This window comes from Mauremys mutica, chromosome 1 (assembly GCF_020497125.1).
Source record: "Mauremys mutica isolate MM-2020 ecotype Southern chromosome 1, ASM2049712v1, whole genome shotgun sequence".
NCBI classification, from domain to species: domain Eukaryota; kingdom Metazoa; phylum Chordata; order Testudines; family Geoemydidae; genus Mauremys; species Mauremys mutica.
In genome coordinates this window covers 209,075,965-209,102,493 of record NC_059072.1, presented here as the reverse complement: position 1 = coordinate 209,102,493, position 26,529 = coordinate 209,075,965, and the positions used below count along the sequence as shown (strand labels likewise).

The window sequence follows — 26,529 nt, the reverse complement described above, 5'->3', positions numbered from 1 at the left end:
TTAAAGTCTTAGTTGGTTCATTCTACCTCTCCTCCCTGGAGCTTAATCTTGTTCTCTCCAGCCATTCTCCACCAGCACTTCCTGGCAATCGTTTCCTGTGGGATGCTTTCTAAGGGGTTGATGGACCAGTAGCGATCAGCAGAGAAGGCAGAATGGAACTGAAGGAGCTTTGTAAAAAGCTGCCAGTTCTAGTCTTGATCATTACAAAAGAAAATTAAAATGGACTGGTTTGGGATATTAACCTCTGATTCATTTTTATGTGGGAATCATCCACGTGGCGCTGAAGACACTTTCCCCCTCTTCTTGTGTCCCCACTACAGTGCTCTGAGAGGGTCAAAATCCTATTTCTTGTGGAGCCCTTCAAGCTTAGAGCTTACACAGCTCCAGTGAGTCACAGTCCTTGATTCTTTATGAAGTTTTAAAAAATAAACAAACGAAGCAATCAGAGAGTCCCCCCCAGACTCTGTTACAGGAGGTAACTGCAGTAGCTGCCAAATTGGTGTGCTCCTCATTAACAGGACCTTGCATACTCACCTGCACAAGGTCTGGTGTGAGGCGCTTTGCTTTCAGCCACTTTTGGAATCTCTCCGTCTTCCTCAAGACACGCTCGATGCTGCAGCTTTTTGCCTTGGAAAGGGAAGCACAGATTCTCTTGTCAGCTTGGTCATGCTGGTATTTGGTGGTTAGCCTGGAGATCTCAACCAGCCGCCAGCTTTTGGCATCATCTGTGTAGTTCCCGGAGTAACTGGGAAGGTAGTCGGGAGGCAGTTTTAAATGAGAAGCGAGCCAGTTGTCAAACCTGCCAAAGCAAAGCAAGTTCCCAGCAGAGAGACTGTTAATAAACCACATGATGTTGGACAATTCAAGCACAATTTCCACTTTTCTTATTTAAACTCCAGGGGCTAGAAAAAGTATTTGATCATTTCTAAAATGTTTTAAATTGCAGAGGGGAATGGTGAAAAGGACACTAGCAAGTTTAGGAGGCCCCACATTTGTTCTCATGCTCTCTCCCCGCTCCCCAGACCCGTTGGCAAACCTTACGGAAATTTGTGCGCGCGCGCGTGCGTGTTATGTTTTGTTGAACAACAAAAACTCAACCCAGTAGCCTTGTACTTACGAGCAGCCCTACACTAACAAAAGTGTGCACATTCAATAGAGGAAAGACACTTTTGGTAACTAAGTAGATTCAGCTGGTAGTTACAAACAGAGGAGGAAAATGAGAGTTGTTCTAGTGCTAGGAATTGGGTAGTAGCCCTTTAAATAGTTTAGGAGCACTCTAGTAGCCAACCTGTCCTCTAATGCAGAAGCCACCAGAGCCCTGCCAGAGTAGCAGTGTACATATGTAGCTAGGCCTGGTATGGTTTTGTGTAGTTAGTAAACACTGTTATTTGGAACCCAGCAGGGTCCTTGTAGTTTCATCTTCTCATAATGCCGTGCAGAGAACATAGATGCTACAGTTATAAACGATTAAAAGGTTTAAAGCACCCAAGGATTGCGCTGTACCTCAGTGTATGGTGCTGCTGTGGAAAACAAAAGTAAAACTCTAGAGTCTCAAGGTACCTGTGGAAGAACATGTAGGTCTGTAAGTCTGTGTCACTGTCCAATGATGTTGATCCCAGGGATATGAGAGAGACAAGGCGGATGAGGTAATACCTGTTACTGGACTGACTTTTGTTGGTGAGAGAGACAAGCTTTCGAGCTGACGCAGAGCTCTTCTTCAGGGCTGGCCCAGATCTCTATTATCCCCTCCATTCAAACTGTGCTACAGGAGCTTTAATTTGCGCTGCAAAGGCAGCATGGACCTTTCTTTAATATCTCATTGGAAGGATTCAGTGTATCAACCCCTTGTCATATTGCACTTTGAGGCCAAACTTTCAAAGCTATGTACCCCAGTGCCATGGGTGCATGTGTATGTCGTCTGTTGCACACGGCCAGTTAGACCCCTTACTAGTGATGTATGCGTATATACACACATATCTGATTTGCACGTCTAATTGTGTTATGTGCATTATTAAGCCGCACGTATCTTTGATGGCAGCCTTGGATATGAACCCAAATCTGAGTTCAGGTTGTGAACCCATGATCACTTGTCCAGGAATCAGGAGTGTTGCCAGTTAAATGCTTTTTTGTGGACTTCCTGCATTATCACTGCATCACCAGTGTCTCGCTGTTGTCTCATCACTACAATTCCTACGGGGAGTAGTGGGTGTCACTGCTGGTAGCAGAATGGATATGTCCCAGTTCCATTCCAGATATTTCTACTGTTGTGATACCATATGATCTGCATTGGGTGGTGATTTTGTAAAGTGAACAAATACCCGCTGAGCATAGGCGGCGAGTTCTATGGGCCCGTGGAGCCCAGGCCCCACCCATAATCCTGAAGGTGGGCCCAGCTCCACCAATGTTTGGGCCCCAGGCCCTGTGCTTATGCCGGGTGCTCTCACCGCAGCGGCAGCTCCGGGGAGAGGCCCCAGCAGCAACTGGGCTCACAGCCCATTGGCCGGGAACCCCAGCCAATGGGAGCTGCCGGGGGCGGTGCCGAGCTCCCTGGCCGCGCCTCCACAGCAGGGAGGGGGAGCGAGCCACCGGCAGCGTCTTGAGCCCTGGGCAGAGCAGCAGCAGGGTCTGTCCCTATCAGACAGACTCAGCCGGTGAGCTGTGGGGGCAGCTAGACACATGGACACAGCCGGGAAGGGGGGGTTTGGTGGGGACAAACAGACACAGCCGGGGGTTGTGGGACAGACAGACACAGCGGGGGGGGGGGGGGGAACAGACACACACAGCCGGGGGTGGTGGGGGCAGCCAGCCAGACACAGCCGGGGGGTTGTGGGACAGACACAAGGACACACCCGGGGGGTTGTGGGACAGACACACACAGCAGGGGGTGGTGGGGACAGACAGACACAGCCGGGGGTGGTGGGGGCAGCCAGACAGACACAGCCGGGGGTTGTGGGACAGACAGACATAAGGACACAGCCAGGGGGGTTGTGGCACAGACACACACAGCCGGGGGTGGTGGGGACAGACAGACACAAAGACACAGCCGGGGCGGGGCGTTGGTGGGGACAAACAGACACAGCTGGGGGGTTGTGGGACAGACACACACAGCCGGGGGTGGTGGGGGCAGCCAGACAGACACAGCTGGGGGTTGTGGGACAGACAGACACAAGGACACAGCCAGGGGGTTGTGGGACAGACACACACCAGGACACAGCTAGAGGGGTTGTGAGGACAGACAGACAGACATAGCTGGGGGGTTGTGGGGACAGACAGATGGAACCGTGGGAGGGGAAAGGAGCAGCAATGGGCACCCCGGGGCTGGTATAAAATACACAGGATGGGGGGAGCTTCCTGAGGGGACTATAGCAACACCCCCCGCAGAGCAGACCCAGGTTGCAGCTGGCTCCGCCCATCACAGCCCCCTGCTCCACAGAGACCCACACAACCCTCTGCCCCCTCGAGAGACTCCCAATGACCCCTGTGCCCCTGTCACTCCTCTCCAGAGAGCCCTCCCCTTTGTGCCAGCCCACTCCCCTCCCCCACTGCCTCCCCTCCTCCAAAGCTCCCTACAATCTCCCCCTTTGCCTTCTGCCCCCCAGCCCAGCCCATTCCATTGGCCGGGAGGCTCCCAGTCTAGTGGCTATCAGGGCCCATGGGAGCTGCACATGAGGCAGGGTACCTGCCTGCAGATGCAGACCTGCCTGGCTGTGCCTCCACAGCACAGGGAGGGGGAGCCACAGGTGAGCAAGCCCTGGTCATCATCACAGGCCCAGTAATTCTCTGGATATTTAATTTCACTGAGGCAAAATGTGTGCAATTTTATGGGTTGAATGATTGAATGACATAATACGCACCTGCCCGCATTGTCCATCACTAAGTCCAGTAATTTTGTCAAGTGTTTGTTGCACAACATGGTGGTGCCTACCCCTACCTTGTGCTTCAGGGGGTGATGGGGTCAGGGCAGCCTGTTACAGAACTACCTGATTAGTAATTGGATATGTTGGCTGGCATCTTTTTTTACATGTTCGCTCCCCCTGATGTTAGAACCTGGCTACACCACTGGGGAGGGGAGCTTCCTAGACCTGTGCAGCTGGGGCTTAGGTGAATTTTGTGATACTGTGCCTCTCCCCAGCTACCACCCTGCAGTCCCCACTCCTGCACCATGCTGGGCAAGGGGCAGCCCCATCCCCAGTGAGGCTATGGTGAGGGGTGGCAGCAGCGGAGGCCACACATGATGGCAACCTCCCCCCTCGGTACCCACCATAGGGGAGGCGAGTGGGCTTTCTGGACCTGAGAGGGACCTAGGAGCATGTGTAGTGAACTGCGGGGGAGAGGAGGGGTCCCTCCCCTGGAGCTTGCTGCTGCCAGGGAGGGTGGAGGGGAGTCCTCTTTGGCCCTAGCCCTGGGGCAGCCTGTCTGCACCCCAAGTTCCTTATCCCCAGCCCTGCCCCAGAGTCCTCACCTGACGGGAAAAACACGCAACTTAAATTTGGTGGTCAGTTTAGAGTATCATAGAATATCAGGGTTGGAAGGGGCCTCAGGAGGTCATCTAGTCCAACCTCATGCTCAAAGTAGGACCAATTCCCAATTAAATCATCCCAGCCAGGGCTTTGTCAAGCCGGGCCTTAAAAACCTCTAAGGAAGGAGATTCCACCACCTCCCTAGGTAACCCATTCCAGTGTTTCACCACCCTCCTAGTGAAAAAGTTTTTCTTAATATCCAACCTAAACCTCCCCCACTGCAACTTGAGACCATTACTCCTTGTTCTGTCCTCTGCTACCACTGAGAACAGTCTAGATCCATCCTCTTTGTAACCCCCTATCAGGTAGTTGAAAGCAGCTATCAAATCCTCCCTCATTCTTCTCTTCTGCAGACTAAACCATCCCAGTTCCCTCAGCCTCTCCTCAGAAGTCATGTGCTCCAGCCCCCTAATCATTTTTGTTGCCCTCCACTGGATTTTCCAATTTTTCCACGTCCTTCTTGCAATGTGGGGCCCAAAACTGCACGTAGTACTCTAGATGAGGCCTCACCAATGTTGAATAGAGGAGAATGATCATGTCCCTCGATCTGCTAGCAATGCCCCTACTTATACAGCCCAAAATGCTGTTAGCCTTCTTGACAAAGGCCAGAGGAGGGAGTGTTAGTGCCTGTGCGGACTTCTGGGAAGTGCATGGGGTGGAAGGGGATGCTGGGATGCTCTGGAACCACTCCTTCAAAGCCAGTCAGGACTCTGGGGGAGCCTCCTCTCTGAGCAGACTGTCTCCAGGGCAAGAAGCTTATACCTTCCTGGGTCTGACCTCAGAGCATTCAGCATGCCCTTCCACACCATGCACTTTCCGCAGTGAGTCCGCCCAGGCGGGGTCCTGGGGCAGCCAGAGGTCCCTGCACCCCAACTCCGCAGTCATATGTGACTCTCAGCCAGACTGTAAAACAGAAGGTTTATTAGATGATGGGAACACAGTTTAAACAGAGCTTGTTGGTACAGAAAACAGAACCCCTCTGTCAGGTCCATCCTGCGGGGTGGGGAGCCCAGAACCAAGTTCTGAGTCTCTCCCCATTTCTCCAGCCAGCTCCAAACTGACACTCCCTCTTCTGGCCTCTGTGTCTCTTCCGGACAAGGAGGCCACCTGATCTCTTTGTCCCCAACACCTTCAGTTGGCATCTTGCAGGGGAAACTGAGGCACCCACACAGTATTCAGAGAAAATATTAAGAACATTCCCACTTCATCACAACAGGTGCAACAAAATATAATACTGTATATTGAAGTAGGCAAGTGCTGCTTCTGACTTTCCACTTTTAATTGACCCTTGTAATCTTGTGGCGCTGACGCATTGTAGCTTCATTTTATATTGGCTTACAGGGCGGGAGCGGGGGAGGCCCCCACCATTTTGGGCCCCACCAAAAATTATACAAACCTGCCGCCTATGCCGCTGAGGACTGAACTGTGTTTTTCCACCCAGAGGACAAGTGTATTAAACAGCACCAATCAGTTCCTATTTGAATGGCTAATTAACTGTCTTTGCGCCCCTGTTTTCTTTCCCCCAAAATTGTTGTGATGGTGTGTGTGAAAACGGATAGTGCAGAGGATTCCCCAGCAATCTTGATCCATACTGTGTAGAGTGGAGGGAACAAAATCTGCAGCAGATGCCACAGTGGGGCCCTCTAGGTGGAGAAAAGGACTATGCAGCAGAGCTGGTCAAAACTCAGAGTTTCTGTTCTGTGGGAAATTCTGACATTTTTTACCTTTCTTTTCATCCTGAAATGGGAAGAAAAGTCAAAATTTCCCACAAAAACATTCTGAAATTTGGGTTGGAAATACAGACGTGTCCTTATTGAAATCACCTGATGAAGCATGCCTGACCACATGGCATCACTTTTCATTTAGGCATGGTTGAAGCACTTCATTTTTACTATTCTTCTGTGAGTTTTTTTATTTTTGCTGAATGAGTATTTTCCGACAGAAAACTGTTCCATTGAAAAATTCCAACCAGCTCTATTCTGCTCCCTGCTCTGGGTAGCTGTTTTTCTGCTCTGAGCCTATGGGTCACCCAAGAAAAATGGACAGCCGGAAGAGGCGGAGCCATGCTAAGTAGCTGGCTTCCCCACCCTCAAATGAGGAAAACCTCCTGAAAATTAATGTTGTTTGGGACAAAATTAACACAAACTGCTCTGGGAGTCTCCTCCACAGCATTACAGGGCACAGCTGGAGTCTGGCAGCCAGTGACAGCATGGCTACTGGTCCTGCTGTGCTCTCATAGCCAGGGTGGGGTGCCTCATGGGAGCACAAAGGGGAATCCTTTCACAAAATTGGACAGGAGTTGGAGGACTGGGTGCCTGACCTCCCCACTTCTTTGGGGGCAGGGAAGTGGGGGGAAATGTTCTGGGTATGCAGCTTCAGTGTAGCCATGGAGATTTTTCACTAACTTGTTCCCCTCCACACAGTATTGCACAGGAGGGGAGCATATGGGCCGTGTAATTAGATTCTGGAGATGTTTCTACTATCAGCCCCCTCAGCCCTGCCCACACACACATTTCATATGTAATAATTTAGGGGCACAGCTGAGTATTTTGCAAGTAACACACTCGAATAATGTGGCTTGAACTCTAAATTTTTGCTAGCCTAATGTCAAACATGCGGTGCCAATAAAAATGTCCTAATTATAATCAGCCCTGGGAGCATTGGAAAGCATTTCCACATAAATTAATGTCGATAATTTGAAGCTAAAATAGGATTGGCAAGAGACTCCATTGAGGGTTGGGTGAAATAGATGAAATGACGTTAACAAAATAAAGTAAGTTTGAAAGCTACAGAGGAAACCTTCTTGACTTTCAGTCAGGAAAACAGCACAGAGAAATAATATGGGAATTAATTAGATTGTCTCTGCTCTAGGATCCTACGTCAAATGTTAGTATATTTAATCCATTCCTGGTTGGTGATTTCTAGAGCTGAGAGAAGAATTTGCCACATAAAGAATTGCACCAGAATATTAGCCTTTTTCTCCAGTAAAATTCCCTCATTTTATTGTTTCAAGCAGCGCCATCTTCCCTCCTTGCCCCCCACAAAATTTTAAAACTACTTAAGTTGGAGTGTGTGAATGCTCACAAAGCAAAGCACCACTCACCAGCAATGGTTCCATTCAAGATGTGCAAGTCAGACTGGGGCACTGCTAGTGAGATTGGAGGCTTTTAGGCCTTGGCTTCATACATGTTCACTTGGAGTGTATTGGTGCTGTATTATAAAACCATAGGGTAGAAGGGAGCACAAGGGTCATCTGGTCTAACCTCCTGCCAAGATGCAGGATTTTGTTGGGTCTAAACTATCCAAGACAGATGGCTGTCCCTATCCAGCCTCCTTTTGAAAACCTCCAGTGAAGGAGCTTCCACAACCTCCCTAGTTGTCTGTTCCATTGGCCTACTGTTCTTACAGCTAGGAAGTTTTTCCTGAGATTCAATCTAAATCTGCTATGCTGTAGTTTGAACCCACTGCCTCTTGTCCTGCCCTCTGTGGCAATAGAGAACAACTTTTCTCCATCTTTTTTATGGCAGCCTTTCAAGTATTTGAAGACCACTATACCATCCCCCTTTAATCTCCTCTTTTCCAAACTAAACATACCCAGTTCCTTCAGCCTTTGCTCACATGGCTTGTGTTCCATCCCTTTGATCATCTTTGTCATTCACCTCTGGATCCTTTCCAGTTTCTCCGCATCCTTTCTATACATTGGTGACCAAAATTGGACAAAGCGCTCCAGCTGAGGCCTAACCAGTGCCGTGTAGAGCGATACTGTCACCTCTCATGACTTGTATGCTATGCCTCTGTTAAAGCAACCTAAAACTGCATTGGCTTTTTTTGCAACAGCATCACAATACTGACTCATGTTGAGGTTGTGATCCGCCACAACTCCCAGATCCTTCTCCAAGCCAGTTATCCTCCATTCTGTATTTGTTCATTTGGTTTTTCTTCCATAAGTGTAGCACCTTACATTTGTCTTTGCTGAATTTCATTTTGTTTTCTACAGGCCAGTTCTCCAGTTGATCAAGATCCCTCTGAATTTTAGCTCTATCCTTCAAACTGTTGGCAACCTCTCCTCCGCCCCACGGCTTTGCGTTTTCTGCAGATTTGATCAGTGTGCTCTCTATTCCTACACCCAGATCATTAATAAAGATGTTAAAGAACACTTTATTTATCCCAATCTGCATCCTTTCCCCTTTATTGCCTATGGTAACTGGACAAGTCATCTGGTCACATGTTTTTTGTGAGAAGACTGAAGCAAAGAAGGTATTGAGCAGCTCTGCCTTCCTATCATCTTCCATTACCAGCTCACCTTCTCCACTGAGCAGCAGACCCACGCCAGCCCCGATCTTTCTTTTTGTCTGACGTATTTGAAGAACCCCTTCTTGTCTCCAACATTCCTTTCCAACTGTAACTCATTCTTTGCCTTGGTTTTCCTGATTTTATCCCTACATGCTCACGCTATTCCCATGTATACTTCCTTGGTGACATGCCTCTCCTTCCATTCCCTGTGTCTGGCCTGCCTTGTCAAATGTCATGGCTTAAACAAACACTGGCCTTTTACCCACGGTTGCTCAGCTGTGGTTAGTTAACACAAGATTCTAACACAAGAGGCCTACGTAGAAAGATTCGCATTAGAGGTGGAGTTTGGCTGGAACGTGAGTGTTCTAAACCCTTATGCTTGTAGGGCTTGAGGTTCAGGGAAATGTGGAATCTAAACTTGGTCTATGTTAGGGATTTTTGTCAAATATGAAATCAAATCTCCATTTGTACCTCAAATCCCCAATCAATACGCAGCCCCATTGTGCGAGGCGCTGCACAAAACAGAAGGACATAAGCCCTGCCTCAGACAGTACACAATACAGTAACTCCTCACTTAAAGTCATCCCGGTTAATGTTGTTTTGTTGTTATGTTGCTGATCAATTAGGGAACATGCTCGTTGAAAGTTGTGCAATGCTCCCTTCTAACGTCATTTGGCAGCCGCCTGCTTTGTCCACTGCTTGCAGGAAGAGCAGCCTGTTGGAGCTATCTGGTGGGGCTTGGAACCAGGGTGGACCGGCAGCCCCCGTATCAGCTCCCCGCTCCCCTAAGTTCCCTGTGCAGCAGCTGAGCAGCAGGCTAGCAATTGCAGCTGTCCCTCCCCACACTGCCATGTGCTGCTCCTGCCCTCTGCCTTGGAGATGCTCCCTGAGCCTCCTGCTTGATGTGCGGGGGGGGAGGGGGGAAAGGAGGAGAGTAATGTCAAGGTGTCCCCCTCCCCCCTGCTCCTACACCCTGCTCATCCCTTCTTCTCCATATAGAGCAGGGTGGGGACATGGATGGAGAGAGACAGAGAGAGCCTGGGGCAGCAGCCATGGGCGCCAACTTATATGGGCTCGTGGAGCTAAAGCCCCAGGAATATTCAAAATCAGGGGCTCTGCTCCACCAATATTTGGAGCTAGGTTTCGCCCCTTTAAATCCCAGCCGCGGCCGGGAATCAGAGGGCTCTGGGCTGCCCGCTGCTGCGGGGAGCCCAGAGCCTTTTAAATCCTAGCCGCGGCCGGGAATCAGAGGGCTCTGGGCTGCCCGCTGCTGCGGGGAGCCCAGAGCCTTTTAAATCCCAGCCGCGGCTGGGAATCAGAGGGCTCTGGGCTGCCCGCTGCGGTGGGGAGCCCAGAGCCTTTTAAATCCCAGCTGCGGCTGGGAATCAGAGGGCTCTGGGCTGCCTGGAACCGCGGGGAGCCCAGAGCCCTTTAAATCTCAGCCACGGCTGGGAATCAGAGGGCTCCGGGCTGCCTGCAACCGCGGGGAGTCCAGAGCCCTTTAAATCTCAGCCGCGGCTGGGAATCGGAGGGCTCTGGGCTGCCCGCAGGGGCAGAGAGCCCAGAGCCCTTTGAATCCTAGCCGCGGCGGCTGGGATTTAAAGGGCTCAGGGCTCCCCGCGGCTGCCAGCAGCTCAGAGCCCTTTGAATCCCAGCCCCTGGCCGCTGATTGCCCCCTCCCCAGACCTCTGCCCCAACTGCCCCCCAGGACCCCCACCCCCTATCTAAGCACCACTGGTCCCTGTCCCCCGTTACCCACTCCCGAGACAACTGCCCCTTGGGACCCCAGCCCCTATCTAAGCCTCCCTTCTCCTTGTCCCCAACTGCCCCCTCCTGAGACCCCACCCAACTTCCCCCCATGACCCCACCCCCTACCTGTCCCCTGATAAACCTCCTAGACTCCCATGCCTATCCAATTGCTGCCTGTCCCCTGACTGCCCCTCCGAACCTCTGACCCATCCAACCCCCCCCTGCTCCTTGTCCTTTGACTGGCCCCTGGAACCCCCTACCCCTTCTCCAACCTTGTAATCTTGTGGCACTGACGCGTTGTAGCTTCATTTTATATCGGCTTACAGGGTGGGAGTGGGGGGGGCACCACCATTTTGGGCCCCACCAAAAATTATACAAAGCTGCCGCCTATGGCAGCAGCTGCTGTCTCAACTTCCTGATCCACTTAAAAAGACAATGCACTTAAGAGTGGGTCAGCTTACTTAAAGGGGCAGTGTGCATCTCTCTCTCTCCCACACACAAGGTGTGTGTCTGTCTCTGTCTGCTATGCTTCTCCCCTCTCCTCCATTCCTGCTGCCTCGTAGAGTGTGAGGCTACATTAACAACAATGTGTTAGCCCTTGAGGGCTCAGCTGAGTGCTAGTTCATCATTTAGCACAGGGGTTCTCAAACTGGGGGTTGAGACTCCTCTGGAGGTCACGAGGTTATTACATGGGGGTTGTGAGCTGTCAGCCTCCACCCCAAACCCTGCTTTGCCTCCAGCATTTATAATGGTGTTAAATATATAAAAAAGTATTTTTAATTTATGTTGGGGAGGGGGTTGCACTCAGAGGCTTGCTATGTGAAAGGAGTCACCAGTACAAAACTTTGAGAACCACTGATTTAGCAGTAAGGCATTCCCTGGGAAATATCCCACCCTCTTCCCCCCTCTAACTTTACCACTTCAACCAAGCTTCACAATCATCATAGTATATTAAATTGTTTTAAACGTATACTGTGTGTATATCTATATAATGTATAGGTTTTTGTCTGGTGAAAAAAATTTCCCTGGAACCTAACCTCCCCACCCGCCCCTTTACATTAATTCTTATGGGGAAATTGGATTCGCTTAACATCATCTTGCTTAAAGTCGCATTTTTCAGGAACATAACTACAACGTTAAGTGAGGAGTTACTGTACATGCTAACAGAGCCACAATTGGCAGTAATTTTTTTAAAATTTTGAGCATGGGTGTGGTTTGTGATTTGAATAATTCAAATATGCATGTGCATTGGACCTGGTGCCCAAAGGATCATGCAGATACACCTCTACCCTGATATAACGCGACCTGATATAACATGAATTTGGATAAAACGCAGTAAAGCGGCACTCCGGGGGGGAGGCGGGGCGCGGGGCTGCGCACTCCAGCGGATCAAAGCAAGTTCGATATAATGCGGTTTCACCTATAACACGGTAAGATTTTTTGGCTCCCGAGGACAGCGTTATATCGGGGTAGAGGTGTATATTAAATGGCTGCCTCTTCAACTGAGCAATATACAGGCACATGAAGTCCAATACTGGTCATTAGTTTGAGTATGAATGAATGAAAGGTTCCTTAGCAAATCTTAAGGCACAGTAACACAATTCTGGGGAATCTGACATTGTTTTAAGTACTCCTGTATTTGGCATCCTGTATAGCCAGCACACTGATGGCGTAATGTACTGTCCAGTTATAAAGTTTCATCAGTGCGTGGGGCCACAATAATAATTTGCTTGTCTATAATGCCTTTCTGCTGAGGATCTGAAAGTGCTTTTCAAACTAATTAAGCCTTTCAACATACTTGGCAGGCAGGGATTAGTATGTTCATTACAGACAGATCCATTTAAGCAAAGCTAGGTTAAGTGACTAGCACAAGACCAAGCCGTGAGTCAGTAGCAGTGCTTGGAAGCAAACTCAGGCATCCTGTTTCCCATCCTCATGCACAGATCACATTTCCTTGATGGTTTAATCCAGCATGCAGGCAGGCAGTAGCTCCCCAGACTGATGGAAAAAATGAACTAAGCATGCTGTAACTGAAATACATACATTGCTTCGCTGATGGTGCTGTATAGCTTATATATATGGGGGGAGATTTTCAAAAGCACATAAAAGATTTAGGAGCACAAGTCCCATTGACAGTCTCCCCCTATTTCTCTTAAGAATAGCATTCCTGTGCTGGGAATTAGTTACAGGGCTAGATTGCAGCTAGTTGTTCAAAAACCCTTGTGTCTAGGAAGCCAAGCGGAGTGGCAGTGTTAACCACTGCAGAAAAAAAATGGTTAAAGCTAATCAGAGTTTTACATTTAAATGTTTGTTCTTTTCTAAATGCTCCCAGCACAAACATGTCTTGTTACCACTTTGCAGCACTGAATTGAACAAACTGTAACTACCCCAGAGACGTTAGTAATTTTTGCTTCGCTACTTTTAGTGAGACAACCCCCCCCCCGCCCCACTCCTGGCAAACCAGCAATGAACTCCTCCTTTAAAGAATAATCACCATGCTACTTAGAGATTTACAGCGGGCTCATAGGAGAAGAGCTCTGATGTTATGGAGCCTCCATATAGTTCTGAAAGGCAAAGTGGAGAGTGAAAATGCCAGTTACAACTCTGCTTAGGTGTCTCTGTGCTAGCCTGTCCAGGAGGAGAGGGTGTGAGCACATTTCCAACCCTCTACTCCTATTACTACTAATAACCCAGAGGAGTAAAGCAAATGTGTAGAACTCCTTTGGCAGGCTACACAGCTGAGCAATCTTGTACTAAGGTACCAACTGGGCTGTCACACAAATATCTCGAGCTTACGCCTCCTTAAGCTGCTCCAGGCAGTGCTGGTTTTAAAAGGGGTGCATGGGAAACTGTTCTGGCCCCTCATACCAACATTCTCTGTCCCCTGGGGTTGTGGAGGGGTAATTACTAATACTCTCACCCCAATGGCTGCAGAGTGCCAATGCTATTACTAACACATAGGTTTAGAGTGTGGGTGCTGGTGGTGGCCTGTGAGCTACAGGCGGTCAGACTAGCTGATCTGGTGGTCCCTTCCGGCCTTAAACTCCATGGCTATATGTGTGGAAGAGGCAGAACAGTCTCCATGTGATTGTCCAGCCTTAGTGCCGGGTTAATTATCTGTGTTCCTCGGACATTCTGAGACCTGCTGGTGTTATCCTAGGGGCCAGACCCTCAGCTGACACAAATCAACGTTACTTCATTGAAATCAGTGTGGCTGTGCTGATTTATACCAGCTGTGGATCTAGCCATATGTATTGTACATTCTCTCTGCTTTTGGGGGCAGGGACCGTACTTCATTTGTCAACTGCCTCCCACAATGGGGCATGGTCCTTGTGGGGGCTGCTCTGCCCTATTTTAGTACAAATAATTGGACAGGAAGGCTCCTTTCTGCTACTCTGACATCGAGTAGAACCTTATTCTGCTTGTGGTCCCACTGACTTGCTGTGTTAGGGGCTAGCCAATGTAGGAATGCCAGACTGATTAGGACTGTAAGCTCTTCAGGGCAGGGATCGTCTTTTTGTTGTGTGTTCAAACAGCACCTTTCACAGTAGGGCCTTTCACCATTACCACAGGGCAAATAATAATCATTGATGAACCAATAGCATTGCTAAACTTATCTGAGAAAAATCCTAATGGTTTTACTATAGCACATTTTATATAATAGCTTAAAGATAAAAACAGTAATTTGTCTAGCATTACTACACTTATATTACTGTTTTAAAACCACAATTTTACTACAATCATTTCCTCCACACCTGGGGCTCTTAGATCTATAAAAGAGAGAGTGCTTATAAATCATAATAAAAACAATAAACCTTTCCCCTGTAAATCTCCTTTTTTTTTCTCCTCCTCTACCATAGTAACATTTTTTCCTAGTGTCATATGGTGTGTTATGCTTTTGAGCTTGCAAATTGTAAGATCAATCTGATAACTGCTTGGGTGCATGTTTAATTCATCTAAACATATGTGCAATATCTGCAGTTGTCCTCAAGTTCTTAATGAAAACTCCAGATGCAATTGGCCCTGATGTGCAGAAGTACCTGTTGTCTTTGTGCTTGCAGATTTAGATCTTGGTTGAACTTAACTAACAGGTGCATGATATTCTACATATTTCATGTGGTGCATATGGTGCTAACATTTCAAAAATGTAGCTCTTAATGTTTATGCCATGTTTACAGTGACTCAATGCAGTCTACCAGTAGCTTAAATTTGTAAAGACAAATTCTCTTTGGTCAGTTGCTTAGCAGAAAATAATTCCATAGACAGCTAAGTAAACTGGCAAACTATTTCTCCCTGCTCCCCCACCCCCACTATTCTCTTGAATTGGTTCAATGCCAACTTATCAGCAGAAAGTTAAAGTTGAGAAATTTTACTTTACTTTACTTTAAAAATCATATTCAGGGCTCAAATCTGGTGGTGATTGCGTCATCTTAAAAATACTAATATACATTATTTATAATAACTTGACACTGTAATGGAAACCTGGGGATAAGTTACATTTTGAGGAGTTTTTCACTAAAGAACTTGGAAATGTTAAGAGTCAGTTTTCATGTTACTATGCAGAATGTTTTCAAAATTATTGTGCTGAGTTTCTGACCTTATTTCTTCTTTAAAGAACTTCTTGCAAATCGATGTTCCGATGCAGGCATTGCATTTATCGAGTCCCAGGAAAGTCCGGCCAAAACTGTAGCTGGGTTTGACATGGGGCACAGAAGAAGGAAAAACCGCTGCTTCTAAGAAAGGACTCCAGCTCAGGGTCAAAAACTGAAGCAGTATCAATAAACCTAGAACATTAGAGCAAAGGTAATACATCCAGAGCCCCATCTATGGTACCTGCAAGCTCTGCCTTCTTTGATGCTATCCTACCCTTCACTCTTTGTGCTTTAGATGATCTCAGTTTGCAATTGTGAGTCTCTAAACACAGAGAGAGGGTCTTGGTCCATGAGAGCCAGAAACTGTCCCCATCCTGCCAGCTGGTTGGTGGTTCTATAAGTTTGTGTTCTGGGTGGGAAAGAATATGGTGTGTGTGGGGGTGAGGAAATGCATGGAGGATGCAGATAACTTGGGTTGCCATAGTTACCTTTCCTCTGCTTGGTGCAGCTGTTTCAGGCCCCGACGCCCCACCCATCACCACATTAGAAAATAACAACAAGAAGTTCTCATCTGTACATTATGCAGACAAATGAAGGATATCCGTAGGGTATACAAAGGACACTTACATCGGAACTGCCTCAGCTGGAACAACAGTGCACCAGAGGCATGAATTTTAACGTGAGCAAAAAGTTTAAACATTATGTTTTGTTCATTGAGTGTGTGCGCATGGGGAAGGCACACATCAAAGGCCGTTGCTGAGTTCTAGATTGTGTCATTTCTTACAAATCCACTCCGCTCACCTCTCCCCTTCTAACAGTGGAGCTTGAATGGGGGTTGAACAGAAGAATTGCTCTTTTATTGTTTCTCATTAATTGAAAATCTGCAACCTGGTAATCTTTTAAACGACACAAACTGCCCTAGAAGTGAATGTTTTGTGGTAAGTAGGATAGATGCTTTTGAAAATGTTACTCCTTTTTTTTTAAAATTGCCCTAGATCCTCAAAGGGATCTAGGCACCTAACTCCCATTTGAAAAAGGGCCTAAGTTCCTAAGTCACATAGGGTATGTCTACACTTCAATTAAACACAGGTGGCTGGCCCGTGTCAGCTGATTCAGGCTTGTGGGGCTCATGCTGTGGGGCTATAAAATTGCAGTGTAGACATTTGGGATTGGCCTGGAGCCCAAGCACTGGGACTCTGCAAGAGGGAGGTTCCCAGAGCCCAGGCTCCAGCCCAAGACCAAACATCTACATTGCAATTTTATGGCCCCACAGTCTGAGGCCCATGAGCCTGAACCAGCTGACAAGGGCCAGCTGCCGGTGTTTAATTATAGTGCAGACATACCCCTAGATTGTCAATGAGACTTAAGCTCTTAAGTGCCTAATTCAGTTAGATGCTTTTGGAAATTTTACCCATAGCCTCACCCAAAATGGAGAAAGACCAGGGGAAAATTTGGGAACTGGCAATGGTTTTAAAATGCAATTATACTGACTACTCCCGTTTTATCCAAAACCCTATTATCCAAACCACCGCATTATCCGAATTCCTGGCTTGTCCCCCAGAATGAGATAGGTACAAGCCGCAGCTTGTACCTCATGCTGGGGGACAACCCAGGGATTCGGATAATGCAGAGACGCCTGGCCAGAATTGCAAGGAAGGAACCCCTGGCTGTGGGGGAGGCCACCCAACTGCTAAACGGCTCCTGCCCCCTGAAGTATCTGAAGTCACGATTATCCAAATGAAATCTGTCTCCCGCACGCTTTTCTGATGATTGGGCGGACACTGTAATTCATATTACATACAGTGAGCTATATTACAATAATGCTATTGAAGTTTACTCCACTGCTCAGCTTTTCCCACTGCTAGAACTTTACTTCTTTGCCACTTACAGAAAACAGTCCCTTTCACTCCTTCCGGGCAATACCTCTTCAGTGGTACATTGGTCCCGTAGCATCGCTCCTTAACCAGCTTTTCCCCATGCTATATACATTAAATCCCGTCTTTGTCTTTCATCCTCTAGTTCCTTTTATCATTTTAGTTGCTTGTCTTTGAACCCTAAGTTGTCACTGTCCTTTTGACAGTAGAGACTCAAAATTCTTGACTCCTTGGCATGTGCTTTAACCCAGAAACCATTTAGTCTGTGGGAACAGAGAGGACTTCATTCCCCAGGGCTGTCAGTTTGGCCTTTTCTGCAAGCACTATATTCATTTACATTTATTAAGTTAAAATATCTATACACTAATAATATTTCTCTTCTGTGGCCGACTACATTGATATTTGTATTGCTTTTGCATTATTGCCTAGGTTAGGAATACAGAGAGCAAAGATTATTTTTGCAAAGTAATATTACACGTATATGTTCTTTACTACTGCATACTACAGTTGCATCACTTTGCAGTGTCATAAAAGCATGAATTCTTTGACTGTGGGAATGGGAAGAATACATCTGCCAACTTGCTACTGCCATTTTGCATTTACTTCTTGGATTTGAGCCCCTTACGCTGCTTTTAAATTTCCGTGGGGTTTTTTGTTCAGACTCGTGCTGTACTCGAATGGAGACAATGTGAAGAGGCATCATTAAATTATGCTGACAAAACTGAAAAGGAAACTTTTTAAATTCCCGCTTACTCAGGGTAGCTGTAGAATGGCAGCCAGGAATCTCTAGCTCCCCAAAATTCCCTGAAGAGAAATCTCCCTTTTTCAAGATGTAGGAAATGTCAAACACGCTCTTTTTCAGTAATTTGATACTTCAGGTATTGCAATACTTTGATTTAAAGTCAGTCTCCAGGGATATTTTTAAATGGTTCGCATTAGGTCTGATGGTCAGAGGGGCTGTGCACTCTCATCTCCCATGGACTTCAGTTGCAGCTCCAGGAACCGAATTCTGCAGATCTGGCCTCGTAACTTTACATTGCCACCACACAACCTGGCCAGACACGTTACATCATAAAATTAACTAAACAAGTGCAAATGCTCCACTGAGTCAGTGGAAAGTCTCATTAAATTAAACATGATAATGAAACTCCAGACAAATCCAAATGCCTGGGTGACAGTATCAAAGTCACACTGAAACGACAGAGGGAATTGTCGGCCCTGCTGCACCCTTTTTGTGTCACTCAGATGCTGCAAAGGGAGCAGAAACCTCCTCCAGCTCCCTCATTGGGGACAACCTCCTTAGCATGGAGGAGTCCCCACAGAGTCAGCGGAATAGCTCCTGTGCTGCCCGTCAGCCCCTGTGCAGGGAGAGAAGCTTATGGGGCAGTGAGGGTGAGGGGAGCCGCTGGAGCACAGTGTAACCTAGCAGTCCCCAGGCTGCTCTAAGCTCTACTGTGGTAGAGCATCACTGAACTCTAATTGGGTCCCTGACTGACTGCTCGGTGGAGGCTGGGTGCAGCAGAGACTCTGCCCTACAATGCTGTGTCTTCCCTGGGGTGGTGGGCAAGAAAGGAGTAAAACAATATGGTGTTGAATGGTTTGGTGCACATGTTAGCACTGACCATTTCAGTTTGTTTTTAGCGGTGTGCCCAGTCTGGCAGCTCTTTGTGTATGTCAATCAGCAGGGAATGCAGTGTGATGACAGCCCTGGAGAGAATGTGAATGGTGACTGCGCTTTGTGAACATCGTCCCTCTTTCTTTCCTGTGCGATTTCATCTCAGAGCTGAGTTTTGCATTTGTTCCTTTACTGAATGCTGGGACAGGTACAATCCACTAGTGTCATCCTTTACTCAGCTGTTATCAGTACGTATTGCAGCAGCCCAGGGCATGGTCTGACCTGCCATCACCAAGTTACATTTTATACGGGAATTCACATCTTCCAAGTACTACAAGCACTAATTTATCATCTCAGCACCCATGGCAGACAAGTAACTATTCCTCCAGACCCCACCTTCCCAAATACCAAAAAATACCAGAGGAGCCCTACAGGCTGTCTTGAAGATCAATAGATTCAGGCTGTTTTGAACTGAGATGTGGCCCATACAGGGTGACTGGATAGCAAGTGTGAAAAATCAGGATGGGGGTGGGGGAGGGTAATAGGAACCTATATAAGAAAAAGCCCCAAATATCGTGAGTGTCCCTATAAAATCGAGACATCTGGTCACCCTACGCTCATAGTGGAGGGGCCCTCATGGTGTCAGGAATCCCAGGTCTGTTCTATCAAAGTGACCCTGGCTTGAGTGTCATTCGACCCTGCTGCTTTCCGTAGCTCAAGAACCGTGGCAGATAAATGTTCTTCATTTCATCTGTGAATTGGAAATGAAGGTGCATAGCAGGAAATAGACACATCCCCACCTGCTCTTCATAAACCGCTTGTAAGTAAGGATGGACGATACAAGTTCAGAGTAATGAAGGAGGTTGCCTTCCCATACCACAATCCCTCTCCTTCCAAACAGGAGCAAACACCCGATCCTTTGATCAGATCAATCAATTATATTTCTAGGAAGACCACTAGCCTACTATCTCAGTGCCAAGTGACCTGTTATTGAGGCTAGCTCAGTAGGTCTCAAACTTCTGTACTGGTGACCCCTTTCACACAGCAAGCCTCTGAGTGCAACCTCCCCCCCCTTATAAATTAAAAACACTTTTTAATATATTTAACGCCATTATAAATGCTGGAGGCAAAGGGGGTTTGGGGTGGAGGCTGACAGCTTGTGACCCCCCATGTAATAACCTTGTGACCCCCTGAGAGGTCCTGACCTGTACTTCTCCTGTAGTTCTCTTCCAAGGCCAAAACATATGACAGCAGTACTGCAGTATCAGCAGAGGACTGGCTTGTTGGGCAACGTAAGATTCACCTGGTGGGCTACAACGTTGCTGCATCTCCTGCAACATTCATGTATCAAAAACCAAATAAATATAAAGCTGGAGCGTTGCTGTTGGGTAGTGAGGTGCTGCTCTGGGCCCACTGCCCTGCCTGTGTCCACACCTCCTTCACCCACCTTACCACCTGTGCCTTGCTGCCTGAATGACCACTGCAAGGCCTTGGGGGATGAAAGGGCAAATCCATTGCAAGTATGTCGGTCAGGGCTGGGGTTGCCACCAGTCCCTTATTACAGGGACCTTTTTTTCAACAAGAGCGGGAGTTGGTGAGTGCTGCAAAAAGTAGCAAGAAATGCCCCTGGGGAACGTAGGTGAGTACTGCTTAATAATAATAATGATAATATCAGGAGGAGGGGTGTGGCGGAGGTGTTAAGAAAACAGTCCCTTATTTTTGGAATGCTGTGCAATGTGGGCAGTGCTCAGGGCAGAGTCTGGCATGATATGATGATTCTAAAAGTGCTTTCAGTAGTAATCAGCTCCAAGATAGCAAAGTGCTACCAAGTGACCAGTACAGACAGAGGTGAAAGTAAGCCGGTCCGGTCCAAAACCAGCAGCGGGCTGCGGGCAGCCCAGAGCCCTTTGAATCCCGGCCGTAGCTCTGGTGGCCAGGCAGGGGCCGGGATTTAAAGGGCTCAGAGCTCCCCACGGCTGCAGGCAGCCAAGAGCCCTTTGAATCCTGGCTGCAGCTCTGGCGGGCTGGGGCCAGGCTTTAAAGGGCTCGGGGCTCCCCTCAGCGGCAGGAGCTCTGGGCCCTTTAAATCCCTACCCCAGCCCTGCAAAGCTCAGGGTTCCCCCCAGCTGCCGGAGCCCCGGGCCCTTTAATTTGCCCCTGAGCCCCAGGGGGCTCCCAGCCACCTCTGCAGCTGGGAGCCCCGGGTTGATTTAAAGGCCCTGGGTCTCCCAGCCACAGCCGGTGCCCCAGGGCTTTTAAATCTTGAGAGGCCACGCCTCTTCCGGATGAGGCCACGCCCCCTTCAGGACTCCGGCAGTACCGGTAAGTTCTGTAAGTTACTTTCACCCCTGAGTACCACTCAATGTCAGACTGCTTCACACTTCATTTGTGATTCAGGCATGATGTATGGGTTAATAATTAGAGCTGCTTGACAATTTTTTTGAGTTTGTCAATGAAAAATGGCTTTTTGAGTGCTATGAAAATGGGAACATTTTGAATGCTATAAACATTTTTAATGAAAATTTTCTTCAAATTTTTTTGACTGTGTTTCTAAATGAATTGATTTGAAGCAAATAAATTTGTTCTAATTTGCACTGAAATAAAAAAAAGTTTTACATTTTTTGTCATCCCTTCCCCCAGTATTTCTTTTCACTTTTTCCCCCATAAAAGGGAGGGGAAAAGATGAAAGGGAGAGTGAGGAGAGGAAAACAACCCAAAAAGGAAAAGAGAGAGGAGAGTGGAGGGGAAATCCAAAAATGAAAAATGTGAAATTCAGAACAGTTTTTTTCATTTTGAATCACTGAGTGGGAAAATCAGACAAATCCACAAAACATTTCCAACAGAGCAAAAAATTCTTCATTTTTGTTTTAAAAAAATGTCAGGAAATATTTTTTGTTGTTTGTTTGGCCATTTTTCTGCATAATTCCTCAACGGTATTAATAACCTGAGGGAAACAAGATGACAATAGTTGTTGTTCTGTATCTCCTGGGGATTTGACACACCATATCCTGTCATTCCTCCTTCAGCTTATCTTGACATCCAGCTGCTTCTGCTGCTGAAGGGGAAACCTGCTGTTTTGAACTCCTCTGCTGGAAGACAGCTAAAGGAAGAAGTCAGATGCTGGGGACATTGTGTGGCCAATGAGGGCCAATTTTAGTCTGCAGGAGACTGAAAGACTGGTACAAAAGGCCACCAAAGACTCTCAGCTACTGTTTTGGCTGCAGCTTCCAAAGGAGAGCCTGCCAAGAGGCTTAAAGTGTGGAACTGGATCCTGCATTTGCCGACGTCAGTGCCCTTAGAGACTGAAAGTGGGATATAGGGATCTCAGGCCCAGGGGACAGTGGAAAAGGATAGTGAAAAGAAAGTTGGCAGAACATCCGACAGCTGTTCAAGCAACTGTTAGGGAGTCAATGCAACCACTTATGCACTCAGGCTTACTGGTAACTACCAGTCCTTGAACAAGCCATACAAGGTAAGAGGCAGAGAGATGATATATTGAAAGAAAAACTCAGTTTAGCATCAAGGGAAATTTGCAATACCAGTGGGCAATAGGCTGTTCACAAACAACAACAGCACGTATTCTAGTGAACCAGACATTTAACAGTGCAGTTATTCGTTTGTAATTATAGTTATAGACATCTTGTAAGTATACATGATCACAGTTGAAACAACTGCATACACATGGATTAATTCATTGAACAGTGTTATGACAAGGCAGCTAACAAATCACTGGATCCCTTCCCAAGCGAAAATATATTTTAAAAAAAAAAAAAACCCTTCAAGATAAAACAAGAAGCATGTTCCCTGCATAATATTCCAGGGGAAAAGATGTTCCCACAATGTTTTTCTTGGAACTATAGGATCAACTCTGTGTCCCAACAGTTCAAAGGATTAAAAAGAAAAAATGGAGCCTTGGTTTTTTGGCATCCGAACTTCAGATTTTATTTCAAAGTCATCCTTAAGGCAGAAGCAGGGCAAAACAAATGCGCCCCCCTAACGTGAAAATAGTATAGTGGGGAAGCCCCATGACAACCAGGCCAGTTAATGGAATAGAACTGTTACAAGAATGCATTTCTTGTTGGAAACTGGGCTACATATAGGCTACTACATGCAGAACTAAAAGGAAGCCTTCTAAAGCAATGACTTGTGAAAGGAACAAACTATAATAAAAATGCGATAAAATAAGATCCTTAACCTTGTGACAGGAACACTGAACTTTGTTGAGTCATTTAGGCTCCAGATGTGAGCTATCTAATATCTGCCAGATTGTAAATCTCTGTTTAGTTTTTTTGTGGGGGAGGGTTAACCCACAATTATCATTGACTGCCATCTGTCTGTGAATGCAAGGGGACGCCTGGTGGTGTCTGAGGTGAGAGAGAAGAATTAGTGAGAAGAAAGCTACTCTGACTTATCCCAGAAGACTGGCCCGGTGCCTAGCTGAGGGCTGGAGGAGTTCAAAAGTGAGCTTTCACCCCAGATTTGCACTCCAGATAGCACTGTGTGTTCCTGCACTGTACCAAAGGATCAGGCTCTATGTTGCTGCATGCTTTTAGCATTGTCACCTGATGTTTACCAGTAACTCTGAGGAGGCCCCTTTTCCAGATGCAATGACTAGTCTTGATGATCATTCATGAGTTCCCATCGGTGCAGAACCAGAGTCGATGTACACTTGTATCTAGTGTAAACAAAAATATCCTGAAATTTGGCTTATTTGAAAAGTGTAATAATTGGATGTGGAAATCTATGTGGATACTAAATGCATCTATTTTCTTTTATATCTTTCACATCTCTCCCAGAACCTGAGATCTGTTCTCTCAGAATGTATTCCTTGCACTCACTGAGATCATTGCACAAATGCTAAGGCAAAGCATTTAAACATATGCTTAAAGTTAAGCAAGTGCATAAGTGCCATTGGCTTCAATGGGGGACTTATACACATGCTTACATGCTTTGCTAAATCAGGGTCTAAATCTCTAGACCAAGATTTTCAAAACAGGTGATTAAAGTTAGGCTCCTGCATCTGACAACTGAAATTAGATCAAAGTATTACAGCCCATGGGAGACCAGACTCTTATGTGCCACAGGCAGATAATAGGAGGCACTGAGTTGCACCAAGACCCCCACAATGGCAGGGAAATAATTGAGATATGCCCAGATAATTCTGGCAAGTGACCCACATCGTGGAGAGAAAGGTGGAACCGCCTCCCCCACCCCACCCAAGGTCACTGCCAATCTGACATGAGAGAAAATTCCTATTGTGACCCCACATACAGATAAACTGTACTGTGAAGTTTTTTGGATCAACTAGTATTCCCACTAGGAGCTTATGCATGGAGGATGAAATCCTGGCCCCACTGAAGTCAGTGACAAAACACTCAAATCAGTGGCACCAGGATTTCACCCAGATGATTTTAGATCTCCGCAATCCCCTGTAATGCCATGTGGAAGACTCTTTCTTACAGCTTTTCTGCTCGCTGTAGTCTGCTCTAATTGCCCTAAAGTGACAAGTAGTCACTTGACTTTCTCAATGGAAGAAAAAGTCAAGTAGTTTTGGGGACAACACCCTGGGTTCTTTTAAAGAATACTACTACTGACAGAAGGCATTTGGCAGGTATGGTGGATGATGTTTTCGGTGGCAGTTAGGGATCTGCTAGTGGGTTCCTCAGCTCAAATTTCAGGAGAGCTATTTAATTCTTTTGTAAATTAGAATGTTAAACATTTTTATTGCAATTTACTTTTCTTCCTGCAGTCAGGTTGCCTTACTGTTTCTCATCATGCCTACAGTAACAACAGTATCTAGTTAACATCCTGACTCAGGGTAAATAAAGCAACCTGATTTTTTGCCACCAAGAGACATGAAAAACAGTATAAATAAAATAAAAAAAAAACCTCTCTTTTTTCTAAAATAGCCTTTCTGTGAAACGTAGCATAAGTGAAATATGCGGTGGCGTATTGCGGTAAAATGTTTCTATTGGCTGTTCTTTGGGATAGTCTGCATAATTCACCCCAGGTTCCACCATCCCATGAGTAGTGTTGTCTTCTGCCAATAAAAACTTTACATCATGCCTTAACATGCCCTGCATATATTAAACAGGGTATGTTGTGAAGCACTGACACTCCGTGACAGGTGCGCTGTAAATCAATAAATAAATTAGAAAAAGTTCACATGTCCCCACATCTGACTTTGAATAGGTTTTCAGCCAAAATTTCACTGATATTTGACCCAGGATGAATAATTTTCCAAATACCCACAAGAAGCCAAATAGGAGGAGGTACCATTTCCTCCAGTTGAGCTACTTTGCAGCATGGCCAGCTTGCTTATTATTTCTGTCTGAATCCTCATGGTTCATTCATCCCAAGAAAATAAACAAACCTTCCCCTTCCTTGTGCAGCACTTTCACTCCTGCTTCCTTCCACCTCTGCTCTCTTCTGCTGCTATCTCCATTCTCCCTCTTCCCACTGGGAAATGCAATCACAACACAACAGCCTGAACCTTGGGCTGGCATCAGTGGGACTAATTGCAGAAGGGCCCCACCTGCCTGGATCCCGTTGTAGGACTGGGTTTTGGAGGCATATGACTGACCAACTTGAGAACACTGTGGCCTCTCGTGTCCTGGATCCCAGTGGTGATCAAGTGATAGAACACAAAGGTTGATCCTTGTTTTCACTCTCGGCGGTTGGGTTTTGGCTGCTGCTGGCATCAGCGAGAATCAGAAAGTGAAACTAAAGTCGGGGTTAATGTCTTTACAATATCATATTTTGAAACCTTTGCCTTGTTTTCACTGGTCTTACATCCATTTCCATGGAAATGGGAGCAGGACAAGCCAAACAGCCCTAGAGCCAATTTCAGTTGCTGGCTTCCAGTTCTTGCTTCTGGTTCCAGGGATGCCAAATCAGCAAAAACAAGGCAACTGTTTTAAAATGCTCCCGTTTTAGATGATTGTCCTTATTTAACCTTCATCGGAAAGTCTTCTGGTAGGAACGGCCAGTCAGCAAGCACCAGTGACAACTCTCACTGGCTGTGTTCAGCCTATGGAAATCTGCCAAGACTGGACTTACAAGCCAGCTGTAGATTTTAGGAGCCTTTTGTAACATTCCCCAGTGATGCCAAAATCACAAGCTTGCTCCTCTCTTCCAAAATCTTGATATTTTTTTTAAAAAGTTTATAGTGGGTTTTTTTTTCAGGCTATCTTTTGATTTTTGAGCTCCCCTGCCCCTCCCCAGTACATTTGTGTGATAATTGGAGTCACCCACACTCCCAAATGTATCAGGTAAGGGGATTTTGGGCCCTGCTGCAGGAGCTCTCACTCCCACATCTGCCTGCCCCCTGCCCAGCTGTTAATCCTTCCCCCCATCAGTTGTCCCCATCCAGCGCCCACCATCAGTTCGGCTCCCCCAGTCTTCCCATCAGTCCCCACTTCAATTTAACCCTCAACCAGCCTCTCCCCTGCTCCTCCTGGGCTTCTTCACCCTCCTCCCCCAGGCCTGAGGGGGGGGGGTCCAGTGCTGTTCCTTCTCCCCATTTTAGCCTAGGAGGGGAGCTGCAGGGACTCCCCGGCTCCCCTTTGCCTTTCCCAGGCTGGGTACTCCAGGGGGCAGGAGCAGAGGTAATAGCCTGTCCGTGTTTCTCACAGGAGGAGGAGGAGGGAGCAGAGCTGTGTTGAGCTGCTGGGCTCCTTGCTCCCTTCTTGGCCTCTCCTGCTGTGAGAATGGCAGGCGGAGGGGGAGAATTTCTGCCAGCTTCCTTCCGGTGGGGCTGAACTTTGCAAGAGGGCTGGAGCTACTCGCAGCAGAGTGAGACAAGCTCCCAAACCCTCTGAGTGACAGCCAGGCATTTGGCTGGGAGGGAGGAAAAGAGGGAGGGGGAATCCCTGTATTCCTCTTGT

At 47.1% G+C, this 26,529-nt stretch overlaps 1 protein-coding gene across 1 annotated transcript in view; it reads right to left on the bottom strand.

Annotated features, from left to right (window-relative positions):
• DIPK2B (divergent protein kinase domain 2B) overlaps positions 1-15,537 on the bottom strand; it is a 32,244-nt gene extending 16,707 nt beyond the window's left edge. Inside the window, exons 1-2 of the mRNA XM_045009822.1 lie at positions 15,160-15,537; positions 535-799 (exon numbers count right to left, since the gene is read on the bottom strand). Coding sequence (XP_044865757.1) covers positions 535-799; positions 15,160-15,386 — 492 coding nt within the window. The 5' untranslated portion in view covers positions 15,387-15,537. The remainder of the gene's footprint in view (positions 1-534; positions 800-15,159) is intronic.
• Positions 15,538-26,529: the final 10,992 nt, after the last annotated feature.